At 33.3% G+C, this 19,196-nt stretch overlaps 2 protein-coding genes across 2 annotated transcripts; one reads left to right on the forward strand and one right to left on the reverse strand.

Moving 5' to 3' along the window:
• Positions 1–973: 973 nt before the first annotated feature.
• On the reverse strand, positions 974–5,534 carry LOC110613444 (pyruvate kinase, cytosolic isozyme). The gene is made up of 4 exons (XM_021754572.2): positions 5,311–5,534; positions 4,663–4,960; positions 2,318–2,779; positions 974–2,073 (listed from the first exon to the last, which is right to left on the reverse strand). Exons 2-4 carry the CDS (start codon positions 4,918–4,920, stop codon positions 1,261–1,263), a joined length of 1,533 nt encoding a protein of 510 aa, XP_021610264.1. The 5' UTR covers positions 4,921–4,960; positions 5,311–5,534; the 3' UTR covers positions 974–1,260.
• Positions 5,535–11,504: 5,970 nt separating this feature from the next.
• On the forward strand, positions 11,505–18,271 carry LOC110613339 (transcriptional repressor ILP1). The gene is made up of 6 exons (XM_021754415.2): positions 11,505–12,964; positions 13,814–13,981; positions 15,859–16,538; positions 16,765–17,044; positions 17,252–17,541; positions 17,633–18,271. The coding sequence occupies exons 1-6, from the start codon at positions 11,741–11,743 to the stop codon at positions 17,823–17,825; spliced, it is 2,835 nt and encodes a 944-aa protein (XP_021610107.1). The 5' UTR covers positions 11,505–11,740; the 3' UTR covers positions 17,826–18,271.
• Positions 18,272–19,196: the final 925 nt, after the last annotated feature.

The following is a 19,196-nucleotide window of genomic DNA, read 5'->3' on the forward strand; positions in this document are numbered from 1 at the left end:
TAATCCTTCTATTTATTTTTGTCATTAAAAATATAGTAAAATACTAAATTGTCTTTTTCTTTTATATTATTACTGTTTTATTTTTTTTATTATTATTTTGAGTTTTTAAAATCACTGAAATTCTTTTTTTACTTTATTTTTGAGTTTTTTTTAAATAATTAATATTGCCTAGTAAATAGTTCGAAAGTCAAGAAAGAGCGGAAAAGAGGGAAGGCATAGGGAGTCTTTTTGAGTCTTGTTAAACACTACCCCTAGAGCATTTGTCTCAAAAAAAGGAAAAAAAAAATCAATTAATCTGCGGTGGTTATAAAAAAATTTAAAAAAAAAAAAAAAGATGCCTTTACCGAGTCAAATGAGGACAAGTAAGAATGATAATGTCATACTCTTTGACCCACCACCACCGAACCCCTTTTTGCAAATGAGCGCCCCCCCTTAGGCAACAATTTTAAATGTGTGGTTTAGTTTCTTATTCATTTAAAATATTGGTATTTAAAAATTGAAAATTAAATTTAAAAAATATTTTTATAATAATTAATTAATTATTATTAGAATGACTACTAACCATTAAAATAATTAAAATTACCCATAAGATAATAGTAAATGATTTGAAAGTTTAAGAAAGAGAATGACAAAAAGGATTGAGAGCCGATTGTCATCAGCTTCTTCTTGCTTTCTAACAAGGGAAGTCTAGTTTTGCGCTTTCTTTTTTTTTTTTACCCTTGTGGGGGCAAAAAGCCCTATTATTTGTTTATTTGATGTCCCATAACCAAGAAATAAACACAAAATAAGAAGAAGAACCTGAAGTTGCAAAGAATGAACTTGATAGCTCAAACCTCTATAACTTGTTTATGCAGAATCATCTTTCCCTTCCACTTAAAAGTCAGCATAATTCAAATCCTCATTGAACAATGAACAGAGTTCTAACCAAAATCATTCATCTACAGTCTGATTTAAGATTCACAAAACGCACGGCAGCAAGAAAGAAATTTCATAGAATCAGTGATATAACCAGATATCTCCTAGATGTCCTGGACTTCGAGTTTTGGACATGCCACAAGAACATATGATTAAGCAACAGCATTAACTTTATCTAATTAAAACGACAATTCAAGCCACAAATAGCACAGAATGAAGTCAGAGGAAATAACTACATCCTCCGTTGATTCCACGATAGGTCCCAAAAAATATAATTATTATCATAATCGTCCATTTTCTTGCAACGGCCTCGCCAGCCATATCTAAGGCATTTTGCATATTCAATTATTTCACGATGCATATCTTAATAACTGAGGCAGCTCCAATTCGATGCAGTGCCACAACAGCATCACCTGGCTTGCACAACCTCCTCTCTGTAGCTGACTTTAAAGCAGCTTCCAAAATAACTTCAGTAGATTCTGCATCAGTAGCCTTAGCAGATCCTTCTGCCAAAATAGGAATCAAGCCCCTGTATATCAGACTATGCCTAGCTGGGGTCTCATCACTGCAGGTCCAATCAAATGAGTCAGTTGTCAAGACTGGGACAACCACAGACAGGATGGGGACAGCTGGTCTGTACTTGGCTACCAACTTAGCCGTTGTCCCTCCACGCGTCAAAACCACAATGAGCTTTGCTTTTGCCTTGTTAGCAGTCCGTACAGCTGAGGATGCAAGGCTCTCCAATGGACTCATCGGAAGTGGAGTTGATCTTATCATCTCCTTGAAGATAGCTCCATAGTCAAGCGATGATTCTGCTTCAATACAAATCCTACGCATAATCCTTACAGCAATCTCTGGGTAGGCCCCAGCTGCACTCTCACCACTAAGCATAACACAATCAGTACCATCAAGAACAGCATTAGCAACATCAGTTGCTTCAGCTCGGGTTGGTCGGGGAGACTTAATCATGGATTCAAGCATCTGGGTTGCAGTGACCACAGGCTTGCCCACAAGATTGCACTTGTATATCATCATCTTTTGCGCCAGGAAAATCTTCTCTACAGGAATTTCCATTCCAAGATCACCACGAGCAACCATGAATGAATCAGTCTCCCGCAAGATCTCATCAAAGTTAATAACTCCTTCCTGGTTCTCAACCTAAGGAAAACCAAAATAGACTATTAATTATCTGACCAACCAAATAAAACAACTTCTACATAAACAAGCAAAAATTATCAACAAAAATAATCAAAATTACTTTCTAAAATGGAATGGGTTAGCAAACAAACACATCATCAAGGCAGAGTACAAAATCCTACAAGGGAGGCACAAGTTACATACCATGTGCCTTGTGCATGAAACTGACAACAACCAGCAAACCAAACAGAGATGGGGATTCTACCTTTGACATTAACTGTATATGCTTGGCATGCGACCCAAGAACCTTGCGCACATGAACAAGATCGGAACCCTTGCGTACAAATGAAAGAGCAATCATATCAATTTTGTTGGGCACACCCCAACCCAAGATGTCTTCCTTATCCTTCTCTGTCAGTGTTGGAAGATCCACCACAACACCAGGGAGATTGACATTTTTCCTCTCACCTAGTGTTGCAGTGTTCTCACAGCGGCATCTCACACTTCCAGCCTCTGGGTTACAAGACAAAACAGTCAGAGTTATTGTACCATCAGCACACAAGATGGTATTTCCAGGTTTCACATCCACAGGCAGTTTTTTGTAGCTCATGGAGATCATCTCTGTATCACCCTTGATGTCATAATCAGTAGTCACAGTGATTTCCTGACCTTCCTTTAGCTGAATAGGTTTTCCATCCTTCAGGAAACCAGTCCGAATCTCAGGTCCCTACCCAACAAAAAGAAAACAGAGGAATGCCTATCAGAATAATTAACCCTACATGAATATAAAATATGATCCTTTTGAGTGAATCCTTCTGTTTATGCAAAATGAGGAAACATGCGATGCATCCAAGAGCAACATGCATCCAATGCCCAGAAGATAAGAGGTTAGTGCAAATCCTTCACTTACAACTATTAAATTTTTCAACATTGAACTTCACAAGTAGGGAGGGGAAATAAAAGGCCCCGCAGGCACATGGTAAGCAATTCAGCACCAGCACAATGAACTCAGAATTTAAAACTCTATTAATTGTAAAACGAAGTACACAGTCCATTTGTGTAGTTTCCATATAATAGTCATCCTCAAGTTCCAAACAGAAATTGAAAATATATGTTCTTGAAACAAATAGTAATAAAGAAGGTACAAAAATAAAACAAAAATGAGAACTTCAAAATAACTGTGATTTGTGAAGTAAAAAAACCATTACCAACTTTCACATGACATCCCAATATAGATGTATACATAGTCAGGTAATCCATGCAATGTGTATAAAGCATTACATGGATGCATTTGTCGCAAAGAAACATGCATCATCAACATCAATTTTTGAGCACAACACTGTTCCAAAGGGTATTGGCAGTTGACATTAACATGGAATTTTTAGTACTATTGAAAGCAGTACATGTAAGATTATCCTCACAGACAGCCATTAAGACCGCCTTAAACTCAGTAAGTCGAGGAAAATATTCAAATGACAGAAAATCCTTAGAGCAGAAAATCAGATAAACAGAACACTCGCATCACAAATTGTCATTTACTTGCAGTATAAACAAATTACTTCTGAACTTAATTATCTTTTTGCCATAAAATAAATTTATTCCTTGACACTAGTGAAAGATGCCCTATACAATAAATATGAACTCTCTCTCTCTCTCAACAGGGGATTCAAAACTTTACACTTGGTAAAAAAATTGTCAGAGTTTTCCACATCATGCATAAAATTTATATTCAAGGTGGAAAAGTGCACCTTTCATTTAATAAACCTTCAGAAACCATGCATACAAAACACGATGGTGCAACAATAAATCTAGTCAAATCATAACGCAATTGAGAATAGTTTCCAAAGACAATTTCTCCACAAGGTTACCATCAATATGCCATGAAAATACCTAGTCATGTCTAATGTTTGAAATAATTTTAAAAAAATACATATCCTGAAAATTTTGATTTAAGTAAAACCGCTATTTACAGTAGATTTGACATTTCCTGTCATAAATCTTCAAAAACAATAGAATGCAGTTTCAAACTAAAAGATTTCTTTTTCTTTTAAATATAGTTTTAAGCTTACTGCCAAACAAGCACTACATAGCTGTGCAACTAGTATAATGTTCCTATAGAATTTTCAATCCCAAGGAGCTGCAAAGATATATTTTTAGCCAAGTCATATGAGCTCAGAAAGGATGCGTGTAATAATTAACCACTGCAAACAAGTCTCATGCCCAAAGGTCTTTGTGGTGTCTAAGGCACATTTTATAATTGAACTTTCCATACCATGCATATTTACAGTCTTTGGAACCATAAGATTGTTGTTTAAAAATTTTGAATTGATTTATTGTATATGCATATATCTACATTTTTTTATATGTAATCAATAAAACCAAATTTCCCTCAAGACTCAGATTGTCCAAAGTTATTACTGAGATCCATTGCTCTCTTCCACATTCTAAAGGTAATGCCTCCATCACATACACACGCGCACACAAAAGAAATAGAAAAGAAAGTGATGATGATGACTAAAAAACTAAAGAAAAGCAGCCAGATCGACACAGTCAATCAAATGTAGCACGAGCAATAGTAAGATGAAATAAAACTGGAACAAAAAGTGAGACCTTGGTATCAAGCATGACAGCACAGAGGATCTGGGTGTTCTGCATGGCAACCCTAAGATTGTTCAAGGTCTCCTGGTGATATTCATGGGTACCATGGGAGAAATTGAAGCGGGCAACATTCATGCCAGCTCTAAGAAGCTTCTCGGCCATAGGGACAGATCGAGAAGCAGGACCAAGCGTGCACACGATCTTTGTCTTTGGGACACGCCCATCTTCAGGTAGCTCCTTTAGGATTCCCTCGATGTCTATATTGGCCATTCGCTCTTTCAATTAACTCTAATTCCAAATAGTCTAATACCTACAATCACATAAGAAAGTTATAAAATTAGCTAATTATACGGATGGATGCAATTGTTTCATCTTCTGGTTGATTCAAGAATTTCTGGGGGATTGCAGGATAAGGAAATGAACTGAAATTAAGGAATCGATGTAGTAATGAAATAGGAAAGGAATGAGAGAAATGGATGAATTCATTTTGCAATCGGCAGATCTAAAAAAAGAAGAAGAGAAAGATGAAAAAAAGGAAATAAGAGAAGAGGCGACCAAATACAGAAAAAAATATATATACATATCAACGAACTGACAAAAGCTTAAATGATGCAACTAAACCAAGAGAGGAGAAGGAAAGCCCCAGGTAGTCGCAGTTACCTGGTATTCTCCTTCTAGCTAAGCTCAAAAGGGGATCTGTTGGTAAACAAATGCGTTGCAGATTACCAATCTTTTATACTCTGCTCTCTTCTTTTTCTAAGGTCACTATTAGACTAGTCTTTTTACTTGGCTACCGGGAGCTAGCAAAGGGAACTGTGAATTTGGCCTTATAAATTAAAGAGAGACCAATTCTACGCAAGATGACGGTCTTGATATTGCCACGGATTTCAAATAAAAGGCGTCCGATGATAAAGTTGTTAGTAATTTAACGACTAGGATGCGGACCCACAGAGTAGAATATTACCCTTTAGCTGCCTAAAAGAAAGCGTGGCTGATAGTATCATCAAGGAAAATACATTAAGCACGTGATGAGCGAGACGGTGTGGTTTTGTTTTCATTCTGTGCGCCACCCACCCACCGTTTTAGTCCCTTTCTGTGGAGACGAGCTTCCGTGGCAGAACTGACCAAACACAACAAGAAAACGCGGGTGCACGGTGCACCTACCCCAAGTCCATTGGCGCACACAACTTTCCTATTCAGCGTCCAACAAAACGAAGTGCCGTTTGCACTCTCTCCTCCTCGTTTATAGAGAACTCAGAAATCCAATTACAATGCCAGAATTCATCCGTTGCTACATAATTATTTTAAGGATGAATTTTTATATAGTAATGGATGAATTTATGAAAATATATGTCTTTTATTCATAAATAATATAGTATTTAGTGATTAATTTATATAAACATAGGGATTATATATAAATAATTGTAATTATTAAAGATTAATTTATAAGAATATAGGAGCTTCTTAATAAAATAATAATAATAATAATAATAATAATTTATAAATAGTTATAATATACAAGTATTGATTTTTTAAATTATAGGAATTATTTTTAAGTAATCAAAATGTTCAGATCAATTTATAAAATATAATTTTTATTTGTAAATAATTATAATATGTACTGATCGAATTAAAATTGCAGGGATTATTTAAATACTTATAATATTTAAGCATAATTTAAAAATATAAAAATTTATTTGTAAATAAATATATTATTTAAAATTAACTTATAAAATTATAAATATTTATTTATGTATAGTTGAAATATTTACAGTTAAAATTTATAATATTCTCTCTGTCTCAACTTTCTTTATTTTCTCTTTTAAAATTATTATTCATTTCCTTTTTCATATTATAATAATATATAAATTATTTATTATAATTCTATTTAAATTTATTTTATTTTTAAAAATTTTTATTAAATATTATTTTTTAAATAAATATTTAAAATATCTCTTAATATTTAATAAAAATTAATATTTTTAAGAGAAATGTAATTGAAAAGTTAATAAAAAAATTATATTTTTAATATGTATTAAAAATATAAAGTAGATAAAAATTATAGGACAAATGGAATAAAATTAAAATAAATTGAAAAATATATATAAACTCTAAATTAAGAAACTAAATTATAGATATAATTAAACTTTAAGGTTTTTTATTATAATTAATATATAGTTAACTATGATTTTAATGGTATGAAACAATTTGAATTTTTAAATATATTAAGGATTTAATAGTAAAATTTTAGAAACTACTAAATTGTAGTTTATCCTATTAAAAATAAATATTTTTATTCATATAATGGGCTCTTTTACCCATCATTTGAAATTAAAGATTTTGTAAAAATTAAATTAAATTGATTTTTTATAACAATTTTTTATATAATTTTATAAAAAATTATTTAAATTGTTTTTTTATAAAATGAATAAATATTAAATGAAGAGTTAAAGTTGAATTTAAAAATTTTAAATTTTGAAATTAACTTCAATGCTAATAAACTAAAACTCATTAAATTTTGAATAATAATCTAGTCTTAAATTTTACTTATTTAAAAAAAAATGAAACCTAGTTTAATATAAAATAACTTGGGAAGTGAAGAAACTTTCCTACAAGTTGCACCTGATCAGATCTCAATGAGTATGCTTTTGTAGGTTCAAAGATATTCCAATCTTTGTGAAATTCTTGAAAAGTGAGGATATCAACAACGGACATGAGCAGGATAGGATTGGCTTGAAGGCATTGGAAGAGCATCTTAAGGCTCATGGTCCATTTATTGGTGGGAGAAAGATAGATCACTGCTGCTTGGCACCAAAGTTGTACCATCTGGAGGTAAAAGAAATTGCAATGAAAGAGTTGATGTCAAGGCCATAATATTGAAGGATATAAATATTGTACTATATAATATTTATGTTATAAAACCTGGTTCACCGAGAAAGATTTTTTTTTTTTTTTATTCCTATATTACCCTATCCCTCTCCAGTCTCCCCCTGTATCCCCCACATTTTCCCACTACCTTTCTATTTTATGTGTGAGGAGGCAATTCAGCAAAGTTTTTTGAGAAAGCTAATTGATGAAAAGATTGGCTTTAAGTTCACAGTCGGCCACCAGTTATTCCTATCTTGCATAGATTCATGCGCTGCAAAGCCTTTTGACTGTTATTTTACTCTTCCTTTTGCCTAAGAAATCCAGTTCCAGCTCATCCACGTTTTTTATTTTGAGGAATTATTTAACTAATTATTCATGTTCTCAATCAAACTAACAAGATGATAGAACAAAAAAAAGAGCAGAGAGTTGAAGCTCGTGTTAAAAAAATAGAGAAATGGAGAAAAACATGTAGAAATATATGTTAAACCAGAGCGATGTAGCCTTTTTATTATTTACTCAAACAAATACAAGAAATTAGAAGGTCTGACCGGATAGTATAAAAATCCTATGACATATAAAGGTCGGAATAATATTTATAACTTTATCAGAGTTCAGGGTTTCATAAGTGACTAGAGGAGACCCACCTCAATACAAATTAGGTGAACTGAGCACGACCTAATGAGATTAGGATAGGATGTCAACTTTTTATGTATTGGTTGTCTCTTCAAGACATCATCGATGCCATAAATGCACATACTGGTAAAATAAATTGATATGAAGCTATTTGTAGACGAGGTACGGGCTCGCTGACTTTACATTTATTAACCAATCGTCCATCATTAATAAACCGTTTGATACACTTGCAATAAGACATTTTCGGTTCAGTTAAATAATTTACAAAGGGTGTGTCAGAAGAACAATTGGTGTATATATCTAATAAAAGAAAAAGGACTCTCACTCATTTTTTCTCCCACATTCTCACACATATGTTGGGACATATGCTGTGACATATCCTCCATCTTTTCTCTCTGGAGCCTCCTTTCTCTCTCTCTTTTTATTTCTCATGTCATCTTTTTATTAAGGCATCTTTATTGAAGGGTTCCGTTAGACCTTAACTTTTTTTTCATATTTTGTAGATTTTTTTTTCAAAATCGAGTTTGAAATTATCCATATAAATTCTCAAAAACATGCATTTTTTATTGAACAAGTCACAGATCTGGTGACTTCACTGGATCTCATTAGATAATAATTTAACTATTATTAATAAAGCATGAGCCACCCTTAATGTAAAAGAAGAGCATGGAATCCTATTTGCAGACTTGCAGTACCGCACACTACGACCCAATGTTGTTTATAGAAGTCACAATTATAGCGGCTTGTAAAAATTATTTATTGCATACAACATCACAATTAATAATAAGTTGAAAGTGGTAAAAAGATTAAGTAGGGGCGATTATTCGGTTAATTCAGTTTAAAATCGATTTAAAAATTAAAATTTATATATTTATAAAAACTGAATTAAAACAATAGAGAAATTAATTTAAATTGAACTGATTTAATTTAATTCGATTCAATCGGTTGAGTTTTTATTAAATTTTTTTTTCATATTACTTTTAGTTTTATAATATTGAATCGAAGTATTTTCAATCTTAATCGAGGTTTAATTTATCTATATTATAAAAATCATAGTATTACTAATTAATTGATTATTTTTATTAAATTTTTTCTTATTAAAATAAAATCTAAGTGATTTTTTTTTTTTTAATTTGAAATTGAATTCAATTTAGCCATATCATGTAATGCTTCCCACAAAATACAGAAAATTAAAAATTCCATCGAATTGTGTCTGTAATTACAAGGATTGATGAGCCACGTAGCACGATCATGTTGACACGAAAAATATACGTTCTAAGTTCTCAGGCTGGAGTTGACAATTAGAACAAATAAGATAGCACCCCATGTCTAACCAAATAGATAGACAAAAACAGCATAAAGAAAAATTATCCAGAGGTAAAAGTTACACTTAGGGGAAATTTGAATAAACCATGTGCATTTTTATGCTACTAGAGAAATAATAAAGGAAGAGGATGATTGATCTTATAGCCTGAACTCCTACTATATTGTCCATTTTTTATAATGTCATATTAAAATATTTAACGTATCTAAATGAACCACTAAAATAGATAGAATGGTTTGATTTTATTAATAATCAAATAAATTTAGCACCAAATGATTTAAATTCAAAGTATTGCGACTAATTAATGGTATTTTGACCATTCTTTACATTTATTCGAAACTCTTGACTGAGAGCATTTCTATTGCCAATAAATTTTATCCAATCCATAAGTATGGTTCCTTATTTTTTGTATGTCATGAACAAAACCATTGAAAAATACAAATGATTTATATTTAATAAACGTATAAAATATATATCGATGAATTATTAAAAAAATTAAGAAATATTTAATTTAACATTTGATTATAATTTATAATTAATAACCGATAGATATCAAAAATAACTAAATGAAGCGTGTAACAAATTTTTAAAAAGATAAAAAATAACTAATAGATAACTTATATGAGATCTATCAGTTATATTTCATTTTAGCTCTAATTTTCAAATTGTTTACAATTAACATGTAACCGTTTTTGTTTTACTTTTACTCATACCATATTATCCTTTTATAATTTTTTATAATAGTTTAAAATTAAATTTTTTACATCAATAAATTATTTAAAATTACAATAAATAATACATAAATTAAAAATACTACAAATAATAATTAAACTAATTACAATAGTTATTATTATATAATAAAAATTATACATGTGAAGAAAAAATAAAATTTTATTTAAATTTTTTATTTTAATTATCATATATAGTATAATATTAATATTTTTGTATTTATTTTACTAATATAATAAATTAATATATATATATATTTTTGAAATAGAAATTAATATATATCCTTATTACTCATTTTACTCAATATCTAAACTATATCAGTTAAAATAAATTATCCGCTAGTAATTACAATTAACTATTCATTACAAAGTATTAATTATCAGCAACCGCTATCATCGATTATATTTAATAGTTAAATTAATTAAAACCAAAACAATATGAAACTCTTTGATAAAAGATAACAATAAGAAAAGAATAACAAGAGAGGTTTGGCAATTGGGTGCATATCCAGATGACAAGTACATTGACATTATTGTCCATTCACAAAAATTAAACAATGAAATTAAACTAGGCCAATTATAGAAATAACAAAATTAAATTCTAAACTCTAAAACACTCAAACTGAAAATAAAAGTTTTTAATAGACCATTTTTTTCAAAATATATTTAAATTTTAAATAGATAAAAGTAATTTTTCATAGTTGTTCCAACAACACTATAACTTCAAATATATATATATATATAAATTATACTATGTGGGTCTAGATTTTCATTTATATGAAATTATTTTACAGAGTGACACCATATTTTGATATAGTGAAATTAGTGGACAAATAATTTTATTTTTCACTCACTTTTATTTGAATGAGAGGAAAGTGAAAAAAAGAAAAAGAAAGATATTAAATAGAAAAAAATTTATAATTTATTCCTATTTGCTCTTTAATATTTAGAATTATAAATACATACATTCCCATATTTGTTATATTCTTTTTAAATATTTAGTGTTAAAATTTTAAATTTATTATTTATAAAATAATTTTACTGCTAATATTTTCCTTTAATTATTTAAATACACCAATAATTTTTTACTTTCCTCCTTAATTATTATTATTTATTTATTTTTCTTTTTTTATTTTCCTTCTTCCTATTTAAAGTTACCATAAAATTCATATTTTATGGGTAAGTGTGTGTGTATATGTCTCATTCGATTGGGCCTACAAATAGGTCCAGAAGAGAGGCCTGCACAATACAGAGAAGTGAAGAGATTGAAAAGGAACGAAAGTCCAATCTCCCTAGCCTTCAAGGTAAGTAAGGTCCTGAGACCTGAATCCTCCCCCCCCAAAAAAAAAAAAAAAAAAAAAAAAAAAGAAAAAACAAAACCCAGAGGGACTCGGGGAGAGTTCAAATGGAAGAGGGATTTGCGTTCAACCTACTGGTTGTCCAAGCCTGGGACTGCAAGCTATAAGTCTATAAACCCATTTTCTTAGATACCCGTGGATAGAAAAGCGGACTCGTCTCTTTTGGTCTCTCAAGCATCATGAGCAGCTCTACCAAATCCAGAAACTTCCGCCGCCGAGGAGAGGAATATGATGATAATAACGACGCTAGCACCAACGTTCACAGCTCAGCTGCCTCCCGTAAACCTTCTTCCTCTTCCTCTTCTTCCAAACCCAAGAAGCTTCTCAGCTTTGCCGACGACGAAGACGACGATACCCCATCTTCCCGCATCTCCTCCTCCAAATCTTCTTCTTCTCAGAAACCTTCTTCGCGTCTCACCAAACCCAGTTCTTCTCACAAGCTTACCGTCTCCAAGGACCGTCTGCCTCCTACCCCATCGTCTACTACCTCCAATGTGCTTCCCCAAGCTGGTATTTACACCAAAGAAGCCCTTCTTGAGCTCCAAAAGAACACTCGCACCCTCGCTAAACCCACATCTTCCGCCTTGAAGACTCCGTCATCCTCTACTTCTGAGCCCAAAATCATTCTCAAGGGCCTTCTCAAACCCACCCAGGAAGACCCAGTTGCGCAAACCCTAAAACAATCCCAACAATTGGACTCTGAAGAAGACGACCAACAGCCAGAAGGCAGTGACAGGAATGATGCAGAAAATAGATTCGCGTCATTGGGGTTAGGGAAGTCAAATGATTATTCGTTGATTCCAGATGAGGAGACTATCAAAAAGATCAGGGCGAGACGGGAGCGGATGAGGCAGTCGAGGGCAGCTGCTCCCGATTATATATCCTTGGATGGAGGACCTAGTCATGGAGCGGCAGAAGGCTTGAGCGATGAAGAGCCTGAGTTTCGGACGCGGATTGCCATGATTGGGAAAAAAGAGACCAGTAGCAGCGGTCACGGTGTATTTGAAGATTTTGACAATGATGGTGATGACAATGGTCGTATCAAAGGAATGACTGGTATCACCGCTGCTAGATATCATAATAATCAAGTTACCATGGAGGAGGGCACTGGTGGTGTTGACGATGAGGATGAAGAGGACAAAATTTGGGAGGAAGAGCAATTTAGGAAAGGTCTAGGAAAGAGAATGGATGATGTTTCTGGTACTACCAGGGTATTCACTAGTAGTACCACTGCTTTGCTGCAAAATCAGCAGCCACAGCAGCAGCAGAGACCTGTTATGTATGGTTCTGTTCCAAGCATTGGAGGGTCATCTGTAGCATCTCAAGGTTCAGATGCCTTGTCCATACCGCAACAGGCTGAGATTGCTAGGAAAGCTTTGCAGGACAATGTCAGGAGGCTTAAGGTATTGTAATTTTGATCTTGTACTAGTTATTTGAAAGTTGAAATTACAATTTGTGGGATTATCATTTTTAATAGAAAGACTGGTGCCACAAAATCACTCTCAAATTAGATATTTATATGTTCTGAAATCTCTGTTAAACTTTAATGGTGTTAACTGTGGCAATTTGTTTGTGATAATTTTGAACTGAAATTTGAAACTCTTGAACTATACTGGAACTGCAAGATTACAATCAGTGGAAAACTTTTTAAGCTTAAAATTGGTCAATATGAGTATAAGGATTCTTGCTGTGGTTATTAGCAGTTATTTTTTATTTTTTTATGTATTAGTTTGCAAATTATATAAAAAAATGCAGATAAAAGAGCAAGTTGAGGGGAGTACGTAGAAAACCAAAATTTTCGAGTTCTTTTCCTGTATAGCAAACCATTGGACACATACTCTAGATGTTACAGAATAAGCTGCAACCAAGGAAGTGTAGAAAGAATCAATGAGGGGGTGGAAGTTGTTGTTAGGTTGAAGCATTCCTAATTCTTTCTTAAGATAAACCAAGATGGGGGAACTTATGAGTGAAGAAGCCAGACTAGGCTATCAGATCTGGGAGTAGAAGTGATCATTTAGGGAGTTAGTTAAATGATTCCATACCATTACTATTGAAGTTCTGGTTTGATTAATTTCATTTGCTGGCATAGCAGGGCCTTCAATTCAAGTCAAAGCACTTATTCGTGACTGTTTATTCTATTCATTTTACCCAATGTGAACATATATAGATGTTTGAAATCAGATTCATAGTTTGTTATTGTACAGGAATAATACTTGCATTTGTATTCATTTAACTCTAAATTCTTGTCTCAGGAATCTCATAGTAGAACAGTTTTGTCGCTGGCAAAGACAGATGAGAATTTATCTGCCTCATTGATGAACATTACTGCTCTTGAAAGGTCTCTGTCTGCTGCTGGTGAGAAGTTCATCTTTATGCAAAAGCTTCGTGGCTTTGTTTCTGTTATATGTGAATTTCTGCAGGTATGAGTCCTAATTCTATGTCCTGCATAGTATTTAATTAAAAGTGGGAATAAGTAAATTATTTGTTGGACAAAGGAAGGCAATAGTATTTTCTGTGTTATCAACATTCCCTCGTGGTAATCATAACGAGAAATAAATTTATATTAACAATACAATTAATCAGTAAATGTAAAAGACGATCAGGATGATTTTTGTGTTGAAGAAAACATGGTAAGCAAGATGATAATGTATTTTTGCCATGCTTGAGTTGAAATTGATAGCTTTTTTTTTTCAGCAAGATGAAATGGTCTTGTGTTCTGCAATTCTGCTGCATCTCTTCTTTGCATCACTTCTATTAGGTTACAACTTTTTATGGCAAGGTTTTAGTGGCATACTGTAATGACAATGGCATTATATATATACTCACGTATTCTTTCTATTAGGAGACTTTTGGTAATTTTGATATGCATACCTTTTTCAATAAGCTCCATTGCTCTATTTATCCTTTAGATTCTGGATTGAATCTTTTTTTTTTTTTTGAGGTTCTTTTGACAATCCTTTTTTCGTGCTAAATGCTGCATCAGATAACATCAATAACAATTAAGTCTTAATCCTGAATTAGTTGGTGTCAGCTATATGACTTCACAAATTATAAATTTTTTAATTGGTTTTTAAATTTAAGGTATTGCATTTTAATCTTATTCTTTATGATGTTGTGTCAACTACTATTTATGCAGTTTTCAGAACTTTATGATTCTCAATTTGATTTGATTCCCCATCTTAGCAATTTGAATCTATAGGGTGAATTTGCTGTTTTAGAATCTTACGATTCTCAATTAGATTTGTACATTTGATTCAACTCCCCATCGTATAAATTTGAATCTACGAGGTCAATCACAAATGTATTTGAGTTGTGACTGAATCAGAGGAATCAATAGATTGGGTGATCTATTTGGTCGATTTTTTTTTCCAAAAGGTTGTTAGACTCTATAGCCTCAAAACTAATCCTTAGTAATTTTTCTTCCCTCCCTCTGTTTCTATATATGTATATATATGTATGTATATATATATATGTATAGGTCTCTAATTATACTTTTCAAATTATGATACTTATAGTAATATATATTCTGACCTTTTATTTTAACCCATTATCCTTGATAAACTTAAATGGGAGTTTCAGCATGTGCATAATGATAATCATGGTCTATAATTCAAGAGTTTTATAACTTATAACATAAGACTATGTAACAAAATAAGAATATGTGCTTCTATTAGCTAAATGGTAGTTCTATATTTATCAAAATATGTTGTTTTGATTTTTTTTACTTATATTTTTTTTTTGTCAATACTGCTTTTAATTAATTTTGAGAACTTTTGTTGAGTCTCTCAATTCGATTCTTGATTCATTAAATGAAGATTTTGTTCTCGACTCAAATCTCAATTTGACTACTATGATATTTACCTAGAGTATAAATATTACAGAGTATTTTTATATGGGAATGCTAATAACATTACATAAGAGTATTGTTGTTGTTATTATTATTATTATTTATCATATTTATTACTAATGCAAATGTTCTCTTATTTAGCACATTAATTATCGTGTGTGGCACACTTGAGTACTGACAGAAGGTTAGCTTGTCTATAACTGATTTATTACTACTTTTGCCCCGTAAGAAGTCTTTCTTTTTCAGGCCTCTGTTATTGACATGTATCAGGATGCTTTAGCTAGTGTGCATTTTAAGCTAGCTTTTAACCACAGTGAACAGAAGTGTGTAGAATATAAAAGACATTGGAGCTTATATCTACCATGCACTTCTTCAAAAAAGTTGTTTGTTTAATATATGTGCATCTGGATGCGAATGTGTACTCAATTTGCTGTAATTCTTACCTTTCAGCATAAAGCTCCTTACATTGAGGAATTGGAAGAACAGATGCAGAAGCTTCATGAACAACGTGCATCTGCAATTGTGGAAAGAAGAACTGCTGATAATGATGATGAAATGATGGAGGTGGAAGCTGCTGTAAGGGCAGCAATGTTGGTTTTTAGTGAACATGGGAGCAGTGCATCAGTTGTTGCTGCTGCCACAAGTGCAGCACAAGCTGCATTAGCTACTGCAAAAGAACAAGCTAATTTACCAGTGAAGTTGGATGAATTTGGTAGAGACATCAACCAACAGAAACGTATGGATATGAAGAGGAGAGCTGAGGCTCGTCACCGTAGGAAAGCTCCATTTGAGTCAAAGAGGTTGTCGGCTATGGAGGTAGATGGTAGTGATCAGAAAATAGAGGGAGAATCAAGCACGGATGAGAGTGACAGTGAAAGTGCAGCCTATCAGTCAAACCGTGATTTATTGCTTCAGACTGCAGATCAAGTTCTCAGTGATGCTTCTGAAGAATATTCACAACTGTCTGTGGTTAAAGAAAGGTTTGAAAGCTGGAAAAAAGAATATTCAACAAGCTATCGAGATGCCTACATGTCATTAAGTGCACCTGCCATTTTCTCACCATATGTGAGACTAGAACTTCTAAAATGGGACCCTCTCCATGAGGATGCAGATTTTTTTGATATGAAATGGTACTTTTTTTGGCGAGTGTTGAAACTGGTTCTGTTTATTATGCTTTTTGCTATCTTTTATTATGTTTTGCCTACTTCTGATGAGCATGGTTTACTTTTTGTAGTTGGTGTAATTTGGAATTTCATGCATTCTTCCCTAGAAATTTGATGTCTTGCACAAGCAAGTACTTCATACACACTTTGGCTTCTTGTTTGTCATTGATTTTTTTTTCCTTTTCCTGTTCAGGCATTCCCTGCTGTTTAATTATGGTCTGCCTGAAGACGGAAGTGATCTAAGTCCTGATGCTGATAGTAATCTTGTTCCAACACTGGTAGAGAAGGTTGCGATTCCTATTTTGCATCATGAAATTGCCCACTGTTGGGACATGCTCAGTACTCAAGAAACAAAAAATGCTGTTTCTGCAACAAGCTTGGTAACAAATTATGTTCCAGCTTCTAGTGAGGCTCTAGCAGAGCTGTTGGTTGCAATCCACATGCGTCTAGCTGATGCTGTTGCTAACATTACGGTATATGTTCTTGAAAACCATATACTGCTTTTCCCTCCTTCTTTGTCTCTCTTTCACACAGATATAAACATGCTTGTATGCATTTTTGTTTCTTTTTTTGTTTTGTTTTGTTTTTTTTTTTTTTTCTGGGTCATATTAGAAATTTAACTTTTGCTGGACGAAACTATTTTTGCTTATAATTTTGTTCCGCTCATTTCTATGCTATAGGTCCCAACATGGAGCCCGCTTGTGCTTAAGGCTGTGCCAAATGCTGCACGGGTTGCAGCTTATCAGTTTGGAATGTCAGTTCGTCTGATGAAAAATATTTGCTTGTGGAAAGATATCCTGGCATTGCCAGTTCTGGAGAAGCTTGTGCTTGATGAGCTTTTGTGTGGGAAGGTTCTACCCCATGTTCGAAGCATTGCATCTAATGTACATGATGCTGTTACAAGAACTGAAAGAATCATTGCTTCTTTATCTGGTGTGTGGGCAGGTCCAAGTGTCACTGGAGACCACAGGTATTATTAGTATCATCGTCTTTACATTTCCTGCTTCTTGGAATTGCATCAATCAAAGCCAGCTTTATACTAAATGGGCCTCTTTTTGCAGCCATAAATTGCGACCTTTGGTGGATCACGTAAGGTCATTGGGAAGGACATTGGAGAAAAAGTATGCATCTGGTGTGACTGAAATTGAGACCAATGGACTGGCCCGTAGGTTGAAGAAGATGCTGGTTGAGCTGAATGATTACGACAATGCTAGGGACATAGCTAGAACATTTAGTCTTAGGGAGGCTTTGTGAATCACGGGCAATTCAGAGACGGATCAACTTGCGTCATGATTTAAAGAATTGTTGGTGAGGGCCTTGTATATATTGACCTTCAGGGTGGAGGTATGCTGAGCACGGAGGGGTCGTATCTACAATACTGAAGTTGAACTTTTAGCATCTCTCTGGCGCATTCTGCATTTAGGAACTGTGAGCGAAAATGTGGAATGAATTCGTTGAAAGCACTTTGAAATCTTAATCTCATATTCAGAGTTTACCATGACTTCTATTGAATGGTTGGCTGTCCAGAGTCCAAACAGGCCTCACTCACATGCTTTGCAGCGGGAGATTGTAAAAAATGTGTTTTCCAGTCTTGTAAAATTTTTGCCGGGCAATATGTTAATTCTTCTATAATTGCTGGGAAATATTAAATACCCTTCTAAAACTATAATTTCAATGACTTTTTTTTTTTTTTGATTTTATTACTATTGTTATTATTATTTTATTTTCGTGACTTCCATCCTCAATGATGATTATTGATTAACAGAACTTTTTTCAACTTATTGTTATGTACTATTTGCGTTCCAACTTAACTGCCCAGGACTGGTAGCTAGAAGCAGCTTGATGTTGGAAGGAATAGAATAGAATGAGGGTGGGCCTTGCATGAATCAGGAGACTTGCTCCATGATTTGGTAAAGAAGTGCTGGGAAGTTACTTGAACCTTGTCTGCCAAGAAAGTGCGAATCGAGGGAAAATGAGAGGGAGAAGAGCCGGTTTACGAAGCAGTATTTTCCCGCCTCTCAGTTTTATCTTACAGAGCTATACGAAGTCTGACAAAAAGACAAACATATTTCCTAGCAAGAAGCCTCAAAGCTTCAACTGAAATGGAGTTCATTATGAATAGGGTTAGGCTGGTTTCCACTTCCAAACCAATGGTTAGTGGACACGAAAATAAGGCTGAAGCAAGAAATGTATGGGAGGGAGGTCATCTAACCTTTCTTTCCCCCTCAAATTTTAATATATAGCACATCTGTTCCCCACCTTACATCTTTTGCTCTTTTTATTCGTATGCGTCGTACGCTCAGGAACATTAATAGCAGCTGGGTCCTTGTGCCTGCAAGTTTTTCGCGCTAACACCAATTTCATAACTTTTCTTTCGGGTTCTTTTTGTCATCATCTTCAGTATTCAAAATATTTGTAATCCATATAGTGAATATTCAGTTTTAAGGATTGAATATCTCAATTTCACCAAGACTCCAATCTATATTTAGATAGGTGTGAATTTCAAATGATTCAATATTTGAACTTTATATATCCTCATACCCAGTCCAGATGATAAACCGGGTCCCCTAATGCAACAGTCTTTTCCCTTGCAAAGACAACCAAGTCAAGAGAAAATATAAAGGA

This window comes from Manihot esculenta, chromosome 4 (genome assembly GCF_001659605.2).
Source record: "Manihot esculenta cultivar AM560-2 chromosome 4, M.esculenta_v8, whole genome shotgun sequence".
Classification (NCBI taxonomy): domain Eukaryota; kingdom Viridiplantae; phylum Streptophyta; class Magnoliopsida; order Malpighiales; family Euphorbiaceae; genus Manihot; species Manihot esculenta.